We start from the raw sequence: 20,401 nt of genomic DNA on the forward strand, positions 1-20,401 counted from the left end.
TTCTACATAGCATCCAGGCTGAAAATTAGCAAAAGGGGAAGTGGGGAGGACTGAACTTTAGCAGTCCCTCATGGGGCAAGGGGGATGTACTTCATCTTGTCAGCGGCACTGGCAAGAAATGTCATTTCCTTTTTAAACAAGTCAAAACACTCAAAATTCATCAAACAGGCAACAGCGGACTCTAGTGACAATTATTAGCCATAACAGGTGAAAACAAGCTTTGTTTAGGCTATTTCCTCTTCCCCCAAACTTACCTAGAAATATTCACTCCCTTCACTAAGTGGTGTCTTTGCTACTTATATACAGTTGCAATAGGCATTCGTGTTTTGGTCAGCAAGAGATAAGGCTTTGTTGCTAATTGAACTTGTCCTCATTCATCTAATGCTTCAAATATCCGAAGTGAGGTTATGATGGTTTGGTTTCTTCCCTTTAAAAAAAGTGGGTTCTCCTTCCCTGGTCTCCATTAGTTATATATTCCAACCAAGACCTGCTCTGAACCCCCTTTGCAACCAACTTAAAAGGGGAACAGATCACACTCTTTTCTGTCGTGGTCCTGATATTCTCCTGAAGTTAAGGCCAACTAAGACTGTGTGTTTAGTTGCTTTTATAATAGTTAAGGTGTTCCTTTTCCTTCCTGCTGCTTGGTTGGCTGGCTTTACCATACAGAACTAAGGAAGGGGTAGGATGTACACAACTTATTTAAAATATCCATTTTATCCTTGAAATATTAACGTGATGTTGGATATAATTATACAGAACATGAGGCTTTCCAGCTTTGGAGGATGCTTTGTAATAAATAGAGGATCTGAAAAAATACATCTAGTTAAGACAGAAAGCTTCACAACAGAATGAAAACCTCCACAGGTATGAGAATTGTCCATTGAGCAGAGCACCCCCCCCAAAATAATACAGAAACTCGATAACAATATTCGATTTCTTAAGTTTTTTTTATTTGACAGAAAAAATCTCCTTGCTGTACATATCAAAAAAAATTAAATGCTTTTAAGAAATATGAAGAAACTTCTGTTCCCATCACTCCCTGATTTAGGGTTTCTCGGCTTCTTTCCCGCAAAATTTCCATCACCTTTCCCCATAAAATGCCTGACTGCTCAATTTCCAGTCCCTATCGTGACCTCCCTCCTGACCTGGCTCAGCTGATGAATACGAAAGAGTTTACTTTGAGGGAGGGATAAAAAGGAAAATGAGCACAGCATATTAAAATTTGTTTGTTGCCGGGGGGCAGGAATGTTCTAATCTGCAGTTATGCCACCACCAAAGGTCAACCACACCATTGCAGGCGACTAAAAGAAACTACCTCTTTTCTTTCTGCCCAGACGTTCACATGTGGCAACAGAAGAGGGCTACTGAACAGCAGAGGGCATTTCCACCACCCCAACGCACTGAATTTTGTGAGATTTCTATTGCCATCATGCACTCCTTCCCCCTTTTCCTACAGCCCTCTGCTATTTCAAGAGGGGTGCCTGAGAAACGCTAAATCAAACAGATCAGTTATCACTTATCTCCCTCCCTCCCCCCACCCGCCCACCCTTCCCCTTTTTGTGTTTTCTTTTTTAAAACCTTTTATGTCTAAATCAATGAAAAGAAGACTCCTTTCTCAAAACACAGAAGATTTTAGCTGTAAAACACACAGAAAAAAAACATTCACAGGAGAGGGGGCAAAAAAATCAAATGAAAGTCACCAACTGTCAGAAGAGGGGGTGGAGCGCAGAGACATCAGATCTTGGTGGGTGCTGAGCAGAAACGTCCAAGGAGGAAGGGAACGTAGCTGCCGACAAATGACGGGCAATAAAGACAGGGACAGTGGAGGAAAAAAACTAATGAGAATAAAAAGCTGATGGCAAAGGAACAGCACCCCCTCCCACGCAAACACATTAGTTTCCAATGGGCATCAGAAGGCAGGGGGCCCCCACCTGGGACAGCACTGTGGGAGGCTGGGGTGGTGCAGTCTGTGGTTGCATGGGCAAGGGTTTCCAGACTCTCCAAGCAGCTTAGGGAGACCTGTGAAATGCAGAAGCGGGAGCGTTAGTACAGGCTGCCTAGAAGAATGGGCTGATACCTGCTGACCTATCAGCCCATGCCATCTTCTTGCTTTGATAACATTTTCTTATAAGTGTAAGTGAGTGAGTGAGTGAGTGTGTGTGTGTGTGTGTGGTTTTTTCAGCAAACGTATTTTAATGCTTTTGACTGTATTTGTTTATTTGTATTTTATTATTTTTATTTTCTGTTCCTTTAAACTGTACTTTAATCATGTTGTTTGTGTTTGTTGTAAACTGCCCAGAGTGGCCTTCGGCCAGATGGGCAGTATAAAGGAACAAACAAACAAAAAGGGAATCTTTACTGTCAGCTCGCCCAAGTTCAGTACCCTCTCAAGCCCCTCACCAATATGCTTCTGGTTTTGGGACTACAACTGCATTTGCCATCTACAATACCAAAAGAAACCATCCTGATGGACTTCCACAAACTTCTATTATGCTATACAGTGGTGCCTCGCATAGCGAGGTTAATCCGTTCCGGATTAACCTTCGCTATGCGAAAACATCGCTAAACGGGAATAAAAAAGCCATAGAAACGCATTGAACTTTGTTCAATGCGTTCCTATGGCTTTAAAACTCACTGTTAAGCGATGTTTTTCCATAGCGCCGCCATTTTCGCACCCTCGGTAAGCAAGGGCAGGGCGCGAAAATGCGGTGCGGACCTTCCGGCGGCCATTTTGGAACTGCCGATCAGCTGTTCTCCCCGCTTCGTTCTGCGAAAATCGCTAAGCGAATTGCTTAGGGATCATCGCAAAGCGAAAAAACGCTATAGGGGCCATCGCTGAGCGAACGCTCCAGCGATGGCCCGGACCCCCTCGCTATGCGAATTCATTGCATAGCGAAGCACTCGCTAAGCGAGGCACCACTGTACTTGTATTAACTGTAAGCTGCTCGGAGAGCAACAGCACCTTGAAAACGAGATGTCAATAAAATAAAGCTTTACCATATACTACTATATTAAGGAAGACAAGCATCCTGGCACCTTCTCTTAAAAAGAGAGAGAGAGACAAATAGCTTACAAGCTTTAGATCAAACCTTTCTATAGAATCCACGTCATCTCCCATTCAGCCAGTTTGCAGAGCCATACCCGCTTCAACAGCAAAAGGAAAAAAATTGCAACAATTGCTAATAGATTCTATTGCCACTTTGATCTCTATCTCCAAGATCAGCAGGTAAAGAGGTATAAAGCACTTCCTCAAATTCTGTGAACAGACACTGGAGATGAATGTTCTCTAGCTGTTGCTGGGCTCCATCTTCCATACCTCAACTAAACAGCCCAATAGCAAAAAAGTGTGCTGCTTATATATCGCCCCATAGCGCTTCAAGCACTCTCTGGGCGGTTTACAATTTAATTATGCAGGCCACACATTGCCCCCCCAGCGAGCTGGGTACTCATTTTACTGACCTCGGAAGGATAGAAGGCTGAGTCAACCTTGAGCCGGCTACCTGGGATTTGAACCCCAGGTCGTGAGCACAGTTTTAGCTGCAGTACAGCAATTTAACCACTACGCCACGAGGCTCCAATAGTGAGGAATTAAGGGTATTATAGTCCAACATCTACTAGAAAGGAACAGATTTTCCACCTGTAATTTGAAAAAGCTAAGCACTACAGTTCCTGTTTTTAGGAGTTCCAATGAAGACTCACTAACTCTGTCAGATCTGGCTTTAGTTAAGTGTTTACAGTCAAGACGGCTGCTTTCTGAGGACAATTCAGTTGTGATTTCTCAATCAATTACTAATGTTTCTGAGATGTGTTTGATAAACCACTTATCTGTCACAGTTGTAATACTAACAGGCCACACATGCGCTCTCTCTCTCTCTCTCTCTCTCTTTACCTTGAAGTTCTGCGACGGGGAGCTCGGGAGCTGGGGGAATTGCGTCGCCGTTTCCGTTCCGGTGATCTGCTGATACTTCGTCTGTTTCTCTGCAAGGATCTGTCCCTGGACCTGTCCCTGAGTAAAGGCATAACACCGTGAACATGATCTACTTCTCATACCTCACATTCCTCCGTATTCACTCTTTCTTTCTCTACCCTGTTTCCCCGAAAATAAGATCTAACCTGAAAATATTAAGAGGATGCTCATAATATAAGCCCTACCCCAAAAATAAGCCCTAGTTAAGTGAAACCCCACCCTCCACCATTGTGCAGCTACCAGAAGATGACATGAGAGTATTTGAATAAATGTAGATTGTTGTACATAAAAAATAAATAAAACATACCCTGAAAATAAGCTATAATGCGTATTTTGGAGCAAAAAAATAATATAAGACCCTTATTTTCGGGAAAACACCATATCACTCCACCTATCTACCACCCCTCCTGGCCCTATAAGATAGGGAGGAAAGCAGACTAAATTAAGATACCTACCGGCGTCGGTCCCTAGAAGTTGAGTGAGTCTGGACTGGAGGGGAAACCCGGCGCCTCTCTGCTGGGGAGTAGCTGAGGGAGCGTGAATCACGCAAAGAGTCGATAGGTTTGCGGGGACTGCGTGACCTAGAAGCAGAGAGAAAAAACAGACTGGCTAGAATGAAATCCATCATGCTGACTTAGCAATGTAAGGCCCTTCAGCCATGTGAGAAGAAAAAAATCACACAAATTCTCTCCGATAAATACAACAGTGAAAGACCTACACGTTTCCCTGAGCTGTAAACACAATGCACGCACACATCTCGAATCTGCGCCCCCCCCCCCCCCCCCGGATGTAATGTTCAGAATTGTTCTATCCTGTCTTTCATTTCATTTTTGGCCAATTCAAGATCAGGGTTGCCCAGCAAGACTTGCCCGAGGGGCCTCATTTCCTTGCTGCCAGAAAAAGAACTAAAGGGTAAAACAGCCAGCTGCTGCTATGCCTGATCCCTGCTCCTGTCACCACTCATCCGCCCATCCTACTGACACACATAATAGTAAGCAGACAGCTGAGGAAGCAGCACATTATCAGGCTATCACAGCATATGCCTAGGTGGGATCGCTATCATGCTAATGCTTTTCTTAACACGCCAAACTTCAAAAAACAAATGCCTAACAAGACTTCGGAAGCCAGAGCTGGCTGGAAACAATGTAATCTTTCCAGTGGTCCAAGCTTCAGCATCCAGGATCCACCATGCCTTGGCAGCTAGGAGGTAGAAGATAATGTGAGCCAGCCATAATACACAAGCTTCTTGTTCTTTTAAAAACAATATTTCCACCCAACCTCTGTTGTGGAGTTATAACACAAACTATGTACATGTCTCAGAATCTGTTTAACAAAGCTCCTGCGCTTACCTATCTGCCAGCTTTGAGAACTGCTGCCACCCTGATCCCCTATTCACTCTTTAAAATATTTTCACTGGGCACATGGCATTAACAACCACCCCACACATTGGGTGGACACGACACCTCAGGTGAGCAGGTGAGGCTAAGATGGAGAGGCTAATCTTCCCACCACCCCTATGTTGAAGAAACCCATTCAAAAGGGAAGACATCTCCTTCTTCAGTCCCCAAATACTTACTTCCTCTTCTCTGGAGATGGTTTCTTTTTGGGAGCGACTCTGACTGTGGCCTGGGGTCCAGTCTTCGGTAAGGATGCTGAAGAAGAGGAGGAGGAGGAAGAGGAAGAGGCAGAAGACGATGAAGAAGATGACGATGAAGAAGAGGAGGAAGAGGAGGAAGAGCTGCTGCTGGAACTGCTGGAGCTCCGAGAATGGCGCTTCCTCTTAACTACTTCCAGAGGCTGCTCTTCACGGTTCGCCTCTTTCAGTACTGGACTTGGTGGCCTGTGGAAGGGAAAGAAGATATTATCAAGCGCAAATACACAGGATTATTACATCGTATGGAATAGTACAGAGCCTTTTATGACCAACTCAAGAATCTCCATTTTTGTTCTATGGTGGTGCACATAAATAAATGCACTAATTTCATAGCATGTTATTTATGGGAAAATCCCAGGAAAATAATTGACTTAACTCCTCCTCTTTTTCACATTCCTCTTGCCAGCATGGTAACTGGTGTTCTTCCTACGACAGAGTAAGAAAATAATGACTTCCATCTAACACAGTTTGGTACTACCACACACTGGCTACATGCGGGCAGGGTGGTGATGGAACCAAGTGTCATCTGCATGGTTACTGACTGGGATAAAAGAGATATCCACTGAATGGAAGATTTCTGATGTTCTTAAAGCAACATAGGATCAAACTCAGGATCAGCAACAAAATCACTGGTAATGTCATGGCTAAAGAGGATCTCAAGAATCAACATTTTGATAAAAAAAATTCCAGCAGAAACTCTTGCACCTAATTCCCTACACTGCTATTTTTCCCTGAATGAAGGAGAATTTATGAAAACCATAAACCACATACAAGCTTAGACAAATTTATTTATATGTGTGTAAGTACATACTCTTCAAGAGTACAAGAACTTGTTTTATTAGGAATGTCTTGATGGGGACAGGTGATTTCATGACTTGATATAAAAAGAAAGGAAGCACAGATCAATTCTACCCTAGGATTCCTTAAGGAGCACCTAATGTGTCAAGGATGGCCTCTGGTGGTGAAATGCCACTACTACAATGTTTAAAAAGGACAAGGACAAAAAGCAGCATTTCAGAGAGGCAGCTGTGTTACTGTGGCCACAATACAGAGAAGAGTCTGTAGCACTACCCATATGATGGAACATGATCCATATGGTTTTTGGCTACTACATGTGACAAGAAATGCCATTCAAGCTACAACTGGCAAAGGAAACCCTTTCTCCCAGCCAATAAAGAAGGAAACCTTTCCTGTCCACACAGCCACCAAACACAAAAAACTTTTGTGGGCTTGTTTAAAAAACTGACTAGGACCTCACAGAAACCATGGGACTCTCCTCCAGAGACAATTTTAATATCCACCTGAAGCTCAGAAGACAAATGCTTCTCTCACTTTGACACTGTCACTGAATGCCTGTGTTTCATGGCATTCACTTACAAAACAGCAAACACGTGAGTCTGACAACTCTGACCCTCCAGGTGATTTCAGACTGCTGGTTCCCTGGCTATACCGATAAATCTAATGGAAATTACAGGCAAAACCCATCTGGGCCTATATCCTAATTGTAATCCTAACTGGAGTAGGCCCATTGAAACTACTGTTGGACAGTGAATCAACACTTCTATACATCGTGTGTATTCAATGAAGCTACTCTAGTTGGGACTCCCAACAGGATTCTGGCCCTGGAAGATTATGCACTATGAACAGCTAAAGAAAGTAAACTTCAGTTTTTTAAAAAATTAATGCTATAATAAATATGATTGTTTCAAGGTACTACAAGGATCCTTTCAAATTAAGACAATTGGGATGCCAAGGCCCCTTGGGCCATGGAGGATAAATTAAGAGAATGTATCAGCAGTGCCCTCCTAGAAAGGGGGACTGAGGATCACAGAGGATTTTTTCTAAAGAAAAGACAACCATTGTTAGCACCTAGAACAAGAGAAAGAAAAACACATCCTTACTGTTTTTGTACACTCTCAGTCTCAAGGTCCTTTGCTGGCTGATCATGAGGGGTAGACTCAGACGAGCTGGATTCCGAATCAGAAGATGAAGAGGAGGAGGATGTTGAGGACGAGGAGGAGGAGGACGAAGTAGTGGACGAAGCAGAGGAACTTCTCTTTGCCTTTGTGGGGGCAGAAGGCGGTGGGGAAGGGGGAACTAGTTGTGAGGCGGTGGAACAACTGCTCCTGGCATTCTCCTCCATGGTGACAGGAGCTACCTGCGGTTCAGACTCGAGAGTCGGGAGACGCCCTTCAGACCTGTCCACTACCTTTCCTTCACAGACAGACTCCTCTTCTTTGGAGACTGGGACTAGCACAGAAACCAGGGCTGGCAAGGGGCTGGAGGAAGCAGAGGAGGAGGACGGAGGAGACAATGACCTCACTTTCATAGAAGGGGAACCTGTATGAGAACTGCTTCTTCCAGGCAGCAGAGGTCCACCAGCAGTTGTTTCTCCCCTAACTATGGCAGGTTGTGTGACCTGACTCTTATCTCCTGGGCTGTCTCGGATGACCCCAGAACCACCATTCTTCAAAGCAGGAGACTCCTGCAGCATGGATGGGGCAGGAGACAGGATCTTTTGTGCTCTGGGTGAGTCGCTGCAAGGTGGGCTTGGAGTACGAGAAATAGCAATGTTGCTTTTGCTATGCCAGAGTGAAGAGACTGTGGGCTTTTCCTGGATGTCAGACTTAGGGTATTTCTCCAGCACAGGTGGAGAACGGGATTTCCTTCCTGGAGAGGAGCACATTTCCTGGGAGCCTGACCTGGAATTCTTCCTCACAGGTGATGCCTGAAAGTCAGGGGACACTCTAGACCCAGTGCCTTTGTAAGTTGCTGTGACACGTGATGCATCTAACCTGGGAGGGGAACGAGATGCATTCCGACTGCTGGCAGACCTCTGTGGGGACAGCCTTGACATCTCTCTCCGTGCTGGTGATTGGGAATGACCTCTGCGAGGTGAGGAGACAGAGCGTTCACCTTTCCGCAGAAAATCTGATTTGTCCTGACGAGAACCGGATCTTGAACGGCTTCGGCCTGGGGAAGAAATGGACCTTTCCCTCCGTAGTGATCCCCTGGATTTGTCCCGTCGCCTTGAGAGTGAACGGGAGCGGCTCCTCCGTGAAGGAGAGCCAGATCTGCCCCGTCGTGAAAAACCTCTAGGTCTGTCAGAATGGGATGACGATTTAGATCTATGTGGACACATGCTGGTGTTTGACTTCTCTCTAGAGAGTGATCTAGATCTTCCACGCCTCCCAGGTGTTCGCGATTTCCGTCTAGGACTCACTGGTGATATAGATCTCCTCCTTCTTGTAATTGGTGTTCTAGATTTATCTCTGAGCCGTGGAGATGATCCAGATCTGCGTCTTCGGGGAGGAGTTCTAGATTTCATTCTGGATCTTGGAGATGATCCAGATCGCCGCCGCCGCCGAGGTGGAGTCCTGGACCTAATTCGAGGCCTTGGGGATGATCCAGACCTACGTTGCCTTGGAGGAGTTCGAGACTTCATTCGGGGCCTTGGAGAAGATCCAGATCTACGCCGTCTTGAAGGTGTTCTGGACTTCATCCTGGATCGTAAGGGTGAGCCAGACCTTCCACGCTTTGGTGGTGTTCTAGATTTTGCTCTAGATCTAGGTGGTGACTTTGATGTTCTGCATCTTGGAGGTGTTCTTGATTTTACAGGTCTTTGCGGTGATACAGAACGGCTTACAGATTTCTCTTTTCGTTCTGGGGAGGACTCTGAACTGCTCTCACTGGAGTGGCTTCCAGGTTTTTCTTTAATCCCAGCGTACAATCCTGATCGGCTCCTCTGAGGAGCATCTCTGGATCTCTCTCTTTTCTCCAAAGGTAATCTTGGCCCCATCACTGCAGGTCTTGCAACCTCTCTTGTTTCTGGAGAAGCTCCAGGTCTATTGTGCTTTGCAATTGCAGATGTGCAATTCTCTGGTTCTGGAGAGGAATCCGACCGACTGTGTTCTGGGGATGCTGCAGGTTTGCTTTTGTTGACTGACAATGTAGCAGAGCGGCTCAATCGTGGGGGTGACTGAGATTTATCCTCCTCTGGAGAAGATGACGAGGAAGAGGAAGAGGAGGAAGAGGAAGAAGAGGAGGAAGAGGAGGAGGAAGAGGAAGATCCAGATCTGCTTCGCCTTAATGGACTCTCTGACTTCTTATGCACTGCAGATGACCCAAGCTGGCTTTGCCTTGCAGGAGACTGAGATTTCTCTTTTCCAGAAAGAGATGAACCAGATTTACTTTTCTGGCAGGGGGGTGTTGTTCTTTCCATTTCTAATGAAGATCCAGATTTGTTGTGCCTTGGAGGTGATCTTGATTTTGCCTTCATTTGTTGGTACTTCTGATTTGGGGGAGATTTAGGTTTGCCATTAAATTCAGGAGATGATCTGGACCCACTTCTTCTAGCTGGTGACGTAGACTTAGACTTTTCTTTTGCAGCTGGAGGAGAAAGCCCAGACTTGACCTGTTTTAGAGGTGATGGAGATGTCTTCAATTCAGGAGAGTATCTGGACTTACCCCTGGGAGATGATCTAGGCTGCTCTTTTACTGATGGTGAAGAGCCAGACCTGCTTCGCCTTGGTGGTGATTTGGACTTCTTCAACTCAAGAGAGTCAATTTTGCATTTCTCAACCGGTGAAGTAGATTTTTTCTTTATCTCTGAAGCTCCAGATGCAGTTCGTCTTGGGGGAGAAACAGACTGCTCTCTTAGTGCTGGAGGTGATACAGACCTGCTCTGCCTCAGTTGTGGTGATCTAGTTTTTTCTTTCATAGCTACAGATCTCCCAGATCTGCTTCGCTGCAGTGGAGATATGGACTTCCGTTCTGGAGAGGCTGCTCGTCTTGGAGGTGATAAGGAGTTTTCTTTTGTTGATGATTGAGAAGAACTAGAGTGGCTTCGCCGTGAAGGTGACCTCAGTTCCTTTTTGGGCCCCGGGGATGACCTTGACTTTGTTTTCACTTCTGGAGAAGATTCAGATCTGCTTCGCCTTCTCGACAATCTGTCTTCAACCTCTGGGGAAGACCCAGATGTGCTACCTCTTGCAGGGGAGTTAGATTTCCTCCTTGATGCTGGAGATGAACCAGATCGACTTCTTCTAGAGGCCATTTTAGATTTTTCTTCCATTCCTGATGAGACCTCAGTCCTGTTTGCAAGTCTCTGCAATGAGCTGGATCTACTCCTTGAGGACACTCTGGACTTATTTTTCACTACTGGAGGTGTCCTGGACTGGCTATGCCTCGCAGGTGATCTGGATTTCTTTTTGGGGGTTGGAAAAGAACGAGACCTACTTCGTCTTGGAGATAATCTGGATTTCCTTTTCAGCCGTGGAGAAGAACTAGAGCGACTGCGCCGTGGAGGTGTCTGTGACTTTTTCTTCCTAGATCTTGGAGATGAGCCTGAATGACTCCTCCTAGGAGACAACTGTGATTTCTTTTTTGACTTTGGCAAAGAACCAGATCGACTGCGCCTAGGAGATACACGTATTCTGCTTCTTGATTCAGGAGATGATCCAGAACGGCTACGTCTCAATGGTTTTTGCACCCTCTCTCTCACTCTGGGAGAAGAATCAGAGCGGCTTCTCCGTGAAGAAATTCTGGAGGTCTTCCGATCAGGAGATGATACAGACCTACTTCTCCTTGCTGAAATCAAGGACTTCTCCCTTCTTGGTGAAGAGCTTGATCTCCCTCTCCTGGGAGGGGTTCTGGTTCTAGATCTGCCTCTTCTAGTTTGAGTTCTTGACCGGGACCTTGCTCGGCGTGGTGGTGTTCTAGATCTAGACCTGCCTCTTCTTGGTGGGGTTCTTGAACGTGACCTCCCCCTTCTTGGTGGTGTTCTTGATCTTCCCCATCTGCCACTATTTCTGCTCCTAGACCAGCCATGCCTTTGGGGGGTTCTAGAACGGGACCAGCCACGTCTCTGAGGTGTACGAGACCGGCCCCATCTAGGGGGAGTTCGTGAGCGTGACCTGCCCCACCGCTGTGGCGTTCTTGATCGGCCTCGCCACTGTGGACTGCGAGAACGGGCTCTTCTTAGTGGAGTGCGTGAACGAGATCGGGCACGTCTCTGAGTAGAGCGAGATCTCCCCCTCCTTGGCGGTGTGCGTGTGCGTGATCTGCCTCTTCTAGGTGGGGTGCGAGACCGAGATCTGCCTCTGCGAACAACAGGTGTTGGTGAGAGGGATTTATCCCTGCGACTGGCTCTTGACCTGGTGCCCCTGGTTGGAGGGGTGCTCGACAAGTCACGTCGAGATGTGGCCTTAGAAGATTGCTTTTGTCCAGAGTGGGAGACTTCAGGAGATGAGCTAGATCTCTCTCTACGTATAGAGACTTTTTCTTTCTCTTGCCTTTTCGGGGGCTCCTCTGGGGAAGAGCTGCGAGAAACTACAGCTGGCTTACTTCCTGGAGAAGGAGAAGAGGAAGAAGAGGAAGAGCAGCTACCACTCTCTGAAGGAGAACGGGAGCGCCTCTGTGGAGAGCTGTCATGGGACAACTTCCTTGACTTATTCTCTGTTGTCTTAGAAACAGGAGAGGAGGAAGATGCTGGCTTCTCCTCATCAGGAGATATCTTAGTCTTGGATGGTGCAAGAGTCCCATTACGATCCTCTGTTTGCTTTTTAGGGGGTGGGGAGACAGAAGCAGAAGATCTGTTCTCCTTAGAGGAGGGACGTTTGTGCCCTACAGATTTTTCCCGAGGAAGATCATTCGGTTCTGGGGAGCGATGCTTGAGCCTAGAATCCCGCTCAAATGAGGATTTTCTACCGCTATGTCGCGTAGACTTCCTCTCCTTGTCCCGTTCCATTTCCTTTACAGGAGATAAAGGACTAGGAGATCGCTGACAGGTCTCACGTAATGGAGAACGCTTGGATGAGATTTTCTGAACAATACAAAGATAAAACATAATGATTAGACCCACAACTCAGATTCCATTATTCTCTCACCTCACTGTAATGTGATCTCAAATGTGTTTGTAGCCCTTACTTTTTCTCTGCTTTCCCGAGGACTTGGGCTCCTGCCACGCCGGGCAGGCTCAGTTGAAGATGAACGTTCTCTCTCTGGCACATCAGTTTCTCCTTGTTTCCGTGAAGCTGAGGGAGACTTGCTCTGATGTCTTAAGGGGGCTCTTTTCTGCATAGTGATACTGCCTGATCTGTAAATAAGTAATAATTAAAGGCTTCACACTTAAAGATTATTCCCAGGAATTTGCTCATGTTTGACATCTGCTTGCAAGATCCAATGCCTGGATCTCCATCTCAAGCCCTACCTGCTGAGAGAAGCGTCTGATGAGGAAGACCCATCAGGGGAGGAAGAGCGGTCCCGGCGGCCTTTCTGAGATGCAGACTCACTGGTGGACCTGGACAGACAGAAACATATTAGAAGGTCTGAAAGGCTTCAGCAAGGAGGATGCCAAGTGCCAATAATGCAAGGTTTTACCTCTTCCTTTTCTTTTCCTTGGATTTGTGTTTGCTCTTGGGACTTGGAGACCTGGAAAAAGAAAGCTGTCTTGTATTCTGGAAAAACCGAGGGAAATTTATCATGCTAAACAACTATTCACCCCACAATTCCTACAGCATCCGTGGCAGGGCCCTCCCACCCCCTAGAGAAATACCCAAGAACAGCTAGTCCCCAAAATACTTCTCCCATTTTCAAAACCAATGTAGCATAGTGACCAACATACAGTTTAGATACACGAGGGCAAGATTCACGTCACCGCTCAACAAGGCACCACAACAGGTATCCTTGAGAAAGTCAATTGCTCAGTGACTGGCACTCTGAGATGGGTTTTCAAACTGGACTGTTGTGCCCTGTTGTTTTTAAGTATGTTTTTAGTTTTGATTTTGTTTATCATTTTAACATAATATTTGTTGAATTCTTTTAAAATATTTGTATATTCATTGTTTTTAGATTTTAAATATTGTCCTTTAAATGTCATTAGCCGCCTTGGGTCCTTTTCAGGAGAAAGGCGGGGGAAAATAATTTTAAATAAATAAATTCACCCTGACTTAAAAGATGGGCTCAAAATGCTAAGTAAGTTAAAGTAAGCACTATAGTATTTTCTGTGTTACAAAAAATATTTTTTAAAGATTACTATTATTAGGGCTCACCTGTGCTTCCTTTTCTTTGACTCTGACCTAGGAGGTGAAGAGAGGGAACAGGGTTTTATATGCCACAGTGTATTGCTGAATAGGAAATTTGTGAAATGTTGTCTTACAAGGACATTATCCCAAACTGCTACATGAGAAGTGGGACTTCCTCCACCCCAACTCCATAGAGTATTTGCATAAAATACTTCTCACAAAAGAGACAAGTAGAAAGAGCACTCAACCACCTTACTCTATGCTCCTAATCCCACTGCAACTTTTTTCACTGGAGGGGAAATAATGCAAAAGAGAAAGCAAAAAATCTGTTCTAACACACCCCAAAACACTGCTAAATTCTTAATTGAAAATAGCCATCAACTAGAATGACATCAGGCAGTCCCAACTTTAGCCCTTTTTTATTTACAATCTCCTTACCTGTGTTTCTTTTTCTTTGAGCTTTTCTTTCTCTCTCTTCGAGAAGGTGATCGGCTCTCAGACCTAGAAGTTAAGCAAAAAGAGGATGCCAAGTGTCTCAAGAGAACTGAGACCTCAAGCTCCCTCATTCTCTTCCCTCAACAAGACATACTTCATGCCAAACCCAACCCATCTCCTCTGCATCCCATTCCCAGGTGTGCCAAGAGAAACAAGGAGTCCTGGATCTCCCACCTACCTGCCTCTGTCTTTCTTCTTTTTCTTCTTCTTCTGTTTCGGAGATGGTGAGCGGGAGCTGCTGGACTCTTTGACCAGACTACGAAGATAAGGACAAACTATGAAAGAACCAGCTCACAGAAGGCTCCTGAGTGGAGTCTCTTCCTCCAAATTAAAGCAGAAGTTAAAGTGGCAGTAAAAAAAGTTTCCCAACTCTCAAGCTCAGGAGCTCCCTACCAACTTTTATAAATCCTACAAAACATTTGGCAAAACCAGACTTTTATTCACCCAGTACTGCCCAAGTAAATTAGGTAAAATATTTTTATACAGATCTCATCTTATTTAATTTCAAAAAACAAAGTGTGTGTTTATTTAGCAATTACTATGTTTTAACTCAACAGTTTTTTTATTTCAGTTAATCTTAAAAATTAAATTTAAAAACATTAACTCTGAGTAAGAAATGAGAGTAGCCCAAACTTTTTTCTTTAGTTAGATAAACACAATTATGCCTGCTTCCCCATGCCATTCTATTTATTTCTTCTTAGCAAGCACCCTCTTATACCTATATTGCTTTTGCTGCTCCTGCTGTTGCTTGGCCGCTGCTGCCACTGCTGCCTCCTTAGCCCTGCGATTCGGGTCAAAAGAGCTGCCATCCACATAGCTGTCACTAATTCCAAAGGCAGCTCGGAGCCTTTCATTCTTCTTCTCATTAGCCTCAGCCAGCTGATGAGTCTCTGTGACACTTAAGAAACAGAACAAAAGCAGTTAAATAAATTGGCAATTACTGTATTGTAACAAAGGGAATCATAGGGCAAGGAATGAGGCATGAGAATGTGATGCAAAATGAGGCTTCCACAGCAGTAATCTAGGTTAACAGGGTAAGCACAAATCTGGAATTTAGGGTAAGCACAAATCTGGAATTTAGGGATCTGCATGTGAACAGCAACTGTTAGGGAAAAGGAGAGGAAGACAGTGGGGTACCATAAAAGTTGGAGAGAGCAACCATTACTTAGGGGAATGAAGAAAGCCTGTGGAATAGCGAAAAGCTTTTTATTTACAGGTAATATAAGTAGAGAATAATACCATGGGCATTTATGATCCAGAAGAATAAGCTATGTAAAAGTGAACACTATCACCGTTGCATACTACTTATAATAAAACATTTGTCCACTTTATAAGCTTACATCTAACTTCTCACTCAGGATCTGTTTGAATATACATACAACACTTAAAAACCAGCCATATTCTATATATACAGAATAAAAATGAGGTCCTGAAGAATGGTCCTAGTGGCAATGTACTACTTAGAAAAGTGTGAAAGCAGATTGCTCAGAGCAGTGGGAAAAGCTGCAGCAACCTACTGCTTTGCTTCTGAAGTACAGAATTGTAGAAAAATAAGGTGCAAAGAAATAGCCAAACGGTGTAGGCAAAGACCTCTCCAAAAAGTAATAACATATGCAAGGATGGAAATAACATGATACAACCAAGTTATGATAGCAAAGGGCCTCCAAAATGCCTTACTTACTTAGGCTTCTGCTGCTGTTCCCCCTCCTTAACCACTGCTACATCCTTCTCTAGAAGCATCATTCGAAAAGTGGCTACCTTCTCTTGAATCTCCCCTTCTCCATACCTAAATTGTGTAAGAAAAATTCAAAAGGGTTATCAGGAGTATCATACGCTTGGTATCTAAGAGCCAACACGAACTACTTTTAACACAGTTTTATATAACAACAGGAGATTCAATCCACCACTATATAGCAAATATGACTGTACTGTAAATCACTGGTTCTTAACCTTTGTTACTCAGGTGTTTTTGAACTGCAACTCCCAGAAACCCTAGCCAGCACAGTTGGTGGTGAAGGCTTCTGGGAGTTGCAGTCCAAAAACATCTGAGTAACAAAGGTTAAGAACCAGTGCTGTAAATCACAAAGGCTTTACCTCAAAACTTTTTTTTTGCTACAAAGGCCTGAAAATTTTACTTGGTGTGCTTTAACTATGTCAACAATTTAGATTAGGAATTTCAGGGTGAATTGAAGTTTCTAATACCACTACCCCAGACAAGACTAGCATGTGTTAGAACATGTTTGATTGCTGAAGGTACACCTGCAGGGAAACCTTTAGGCAGCATACCAGCATCAAATGAGAAGACTTATGAGTAACTTGTAATATGCAGAAACTGTCTTTTTAAGTAACGTTCTTCAAAGCTAATGCCCTCTTCTTTATTAATAGGTGTGATTTGCTTAGAGATTCAACTGGAATTGACAAGGAAAAGTCTACGTTGTATGCAGATCCAAATCATTGCACTGCTGCCATTTTCCTTTGTTTATATGGTATCTTATTTACCTTTCTATATATGTCATCTTATTTAGTCTTATCCTGAAATGCTGAGCAAAGATAGACGTTCTTTTCTTGAATTTGATTATGTATTCCTATGTTTCAAAAGAAAAGAGTAATTCTCCAAAAAGGAAAGCCTTTGATTTCAAATTAAATTCTTGAAGCCACACCATCAAAATGAAAGAAACTCAGACTACAGCTGAACATCCACAGAATACTGAAACGCTAATATACCATCACGTTCCACCCCAGGTAACCATTACAGCATAATCTCACTAGCTGCCCTGCCTACACACTACATCACAGCACTCCAAAAAGGTGAAATTAACTATATACTTTTGTAATGTTAACATCTACAAATGGTAGAGCTGCTGTACAGTCCTATCCACATTAGTCTTGTCAAACTGATACAGTCATTACTCCAGTCCAACTGATCCATATTTCAGGCAGCCTCACTGGCCAGACTTCTGCGTTTTTCTGTGCATAGATAGGCCACTGCACAAGCCATTTTTGTGGTCTTCTGGTTGTTCTCTGCACACCTATATGTGCAAACAATTCCAAAGTAGGGCATAGCCAGGCATGTAACCGATAGCCAGAAAGGTAACTGTACCACTTTTGTGATTATGTAACACAAAAGCATCCTCACCATTGCATTTAATGGGCTTAGTTAAAAAAATATATAGGTTTTCCCCCTTTAATGAATCAAATTATGTTGTTTTTGGGTGGAAGCTAAGGTACATAAAGTGTGTATCGATGTGTCCATGTTCTGTTTAGGTCTGAAGGAGTTGATCTGAGGTCTGAATATCTTTGGCTTTGGCAGTATAACAGCAACTATATCTAAGCCAATTTATTTTGCTCAGCTGCTTTGCAAGAGTGGTTACAAGATTACAATGATAGCTGCTGAGAGTATTGTATGAGGTATTATACCACATGGATGGATATGATGGCAGTGTAGTCCAATACATTTGGAGGACATATGATTTGAGATGGCTAATACCAATTATAAGCAAAAAAGGGGCTTATTTTTCACTGCATGAGAAACCCATGAGAGTTAATTTTTCAAATGTAACTACTCTTTCTAAAGGATAGTTATATGTGGAAAACTGATTAGTCAGCATCCAGGTGAAATAGCAATCCACTTTGCACATTTTACATAGGAACTTTAAAAAAAGGTTCCGTAAATAATTTAAATACCAAAATAATTACATTTAAAACATTACCCAGGGATCCTAAACAAGGGCTCCTAAAACCTTAAGTAACCATGTCAGCTTATCACAAATAAGGGCATGCAGCCAGTACAATATCATGTTTACACCATGTACATTCAGAGTAACCTTCACTTTGCTAACAGTTCAAAATAACAGACCCAATAATCCAAGCCTGTCATAGAAAGTTTTGATACAAGGGGCTCACAAATTCCAAGATCTTTGCTGCCCTTTAGTAACCTACCCCTGCTCTTCCATGAGCTCAGCCAACTCTAAGCATTTCAGCTCAACCTTCCGCTTGCGCTCGTGGTCCAGGATATCCTGGTTGGGTTTTTTAACCAGAGAGGACTCCAGCTTCCTCAGCTCCTCTTCTGACTTGTAGTCAGTACGATCCTTCTTGTGGCGCACAGCTGAAAGGTTGCGCTGCACGTAACCGTTGGTACCACTGCCCCGGGGAGTGGGGAGTCCTATCCCATTGTACATGGCTCCCACAGGCTAGCACCACCGGTGCCTCTGATACCTAAAGAGAAAACACAAGAAATATAACAAGATGCAGTTCTAACTAAACATTTCCCACATTATCAAGATAGAGTCATCTTTCTATCTGCTCATATTTAAACATTAGAAAGGATAAATTTGAGAACAAAACTTTTAAGAGTTTTGCAGCTGTAGCACTTTTCCCACAAGTCATTTACAATTCTGCTTGTACCTATGTAACCATGTACATACATTTATATTTACATATACATACATACTCCTTTTTTCTAATCCCAGTGTATCCCAAGCCTGGCCCTCCCAGCTTTCATTTCTCATTAAATTTGTGATAAGCAATGTGCAAACATCTAGGTGTTTCTGAAATGCAACAAAACACAGCCCTAGCCTGTACAGCCAAAAATGTGTGGAATATCAGATGTTGCAGCCCAACAAAATCTAAATGGCTACGCTTTGTCTACTCCTACACTAAGCACACCTTAATTCCTTGAGAGCAGGCCCTGCTGCTACCACCTCTTTTCTCCTTTTCCTCCCAGATACCTCTCCCTTACCATCTGTTCTTTCCTTTCAAAGAGTTTCCCCTTCTAGGTTCTGAATTACAGCAGAATGATCTCCAAGGCACTTCTGGCCAATGGAAAACACACTCCTTACTTTAACACTACTCCCTGGCTACCCTAATCTCATTTCTTACCAAGCACTATGAGTTCCCTCTAGAAATCTGACGTTCAACCCACAGGCCTCGCCTCAGCTCTCAAAATTTCACTGTTGGTTGAAAAGAGCTTTAGGAATCTGCATTGCTATGTCCTCCAGAGACAATAAAAATGTCTAACATTGCTCATATCGAAACTATTGTCCTACTGAATTCCTCCTATCATGTGTATCACACACATACTGTACACCACTACTCTGTCTCAACATCAACACCTTCATGCCAACCTTCTCATCAAGGCCGAAAGCCAATGGCCAATTATTTGGGGTTGCTTCCAAGTATACACGCGTGTCACGAGCACAATCTCTCCTAACTGCCTATAACCGTCTCATTAGACCCATCCTTCTAATTAAGTGCCTCACAGAACAACAACAACAATAATAATAATAACGATAATCCTTAATCTCCACCTCACTACGCTTCTAACAGCTAAGGCTCATATCCTTGTATGGGCGCTGAACAACCTCCTGCCTCCCCCCATACCTAGCCCCAGACCGACCGCAATTCCCCTCAGGAGATGACCCGCTCTCCTGCCTCCTCGCACACGCAGCACAGGGCTAGGCCTAGGTAGCCATCACTACGAGCCCGGGGCCCCTCCCCTCCCTGGAAAGAACCCGCGCCGGCCATCGCCCCAAGGCCTGACAGAGCCCATTACCCACACTCGCACCCTTTCGAGGCGCTCTCTCTCCCCCTCCCCGCCCCCCAAAACCCCCACCTCCGCCCCACTGCCCCCCCCGTGTATCCGCCAAGCCCGGCCCGCTCACCCCCTCCCTCCTTCCGACCACCGCTTTCCGCCGCCACGATAGGCCCCCCCTCAAACCCCCGCCCCACCGCACAGCCCAGGGGAGGCCGCGGGCTCTGCCTGCGCCGCTCGCGCTACCTCACCCGACGCAGCAGCAGCCGCCGCGGCGCAGGCGGAGGGTGAGGGGGGTGGGAAAAACCTGGAACCGCCCCCTCTGCCGTCCAATTCGCTCCCGTCTGTCACCCTCGCCCCTTCTGGCGTTATGGGAAGTGTAGTCCGAACTAACAGGGTAGCGCCGTTGACGCCCGAAGACCGCGAGGCAGGGCAAGGACTACAAGTCCCGACAGGCCACGCAAACAGCGCGAAGGTCGTCCGCCATTTTCTAAAGCGCTGCGGGGAGAGAATTTAAGAGACGGGGTTGTCTGGAGGCGGACTTTAATCTCTTCGCCTTTTCTCCCGTCGCCTTCCTTTAGAAATAAATCCTCAAAAATAGTCAGATTAATGCGCGGTGAGATTCAGGGAATACGGTTAGTGGCGCAGATAAGGCGGAAAGGAAAGGGACCGTCCCTCCCGTCAGCCACCGCGCGCTCCCGATTTAGACTCCGAGGGGGTGGATCGCTGAC

The 20,401-nt window shown here is 44.9% G+C and overlaps 1 protein-coding gene across 1 annotated transcript; it reads right to left on the reverse strand.

The window, feature by feature from the left end:
• Window positions 1-928: 928 nt before the first annotated feature.
• Window positions 929-20,060, reverse strand: SRRM2 (serine/arginine repetitive matrix 2). The gene is made up of 15 exons (XM_020810603.3): window positions 19,922-20,060; window positions 18,080-18,355; window positions 15,822-15,926; window positions 14,859-15,038; window positions 14,319-14,396; window positions 14,084-14,146; window positions 13,673-13,699; window positions 13,002-13,052; window positions 12,832-12,921; window positions 12,549-12,717; window positions 7,523-12,444; window positions 5,544-5,807; window positions 4,423-4,548; window positions 3,890-4,006; window positions 929-2,019 (listed from the first exon to the last, which is right to left on the reverse strand). Exons 2-15 carry the CDS (start codon window positions 18,316-18,318, stop codon window positions 2,010-2,012), a joined length of 6,441 nt encoding a protein of 2,146 aa, XP_020666262.3. The 5' UTR covers window positions 18,319-18,355; window positions 19,922-20,060; the 3' UTR covers window positions 929-2,009.
• Window positions 20,061-20,401: the final 341 nt, after the last annotated feature.

The sequence above is a fragment of the Pogona vitticeps genome, chromosome 6 (genome assembly GCF_051106095.1).
Source record: "Pogona vitticeps strain Pit_001003342236 chromosome 6, PviZW2.1, whole genome shotgun sequence".
In the NCBI taxonomy this organism is placed as follows: domain Eukaryota; kingdom Metazoa; phylum Chordata; class Lepidosauria; order Squamata; family Agamidae; genus Pogona; species Pogona vitticeps.

Coding starts and splice junctions, on each gene's coding strand:
- SRRM2 (XM_020810603.3), bottom strand. CDS start 18,318: ATGTACAATGGGATAGGACTCCCCACTCCCCGGGGCAGTGGTACCAAC. Junction 15,927..18,079: donor GAGCTCATGGAAGAGCAGGG/GTAGGTTACTAA, acceptor TACACAATTTAG/GTATGGAGAAGGGGAGATTC. Junction 14,397..14,858: donor GAGCAGCAAAAGCAATATAG/GTATAAGAGGGT, acceptor TTATCTTCGTAG/TCTGGTCAAAGAGTCCAGCA.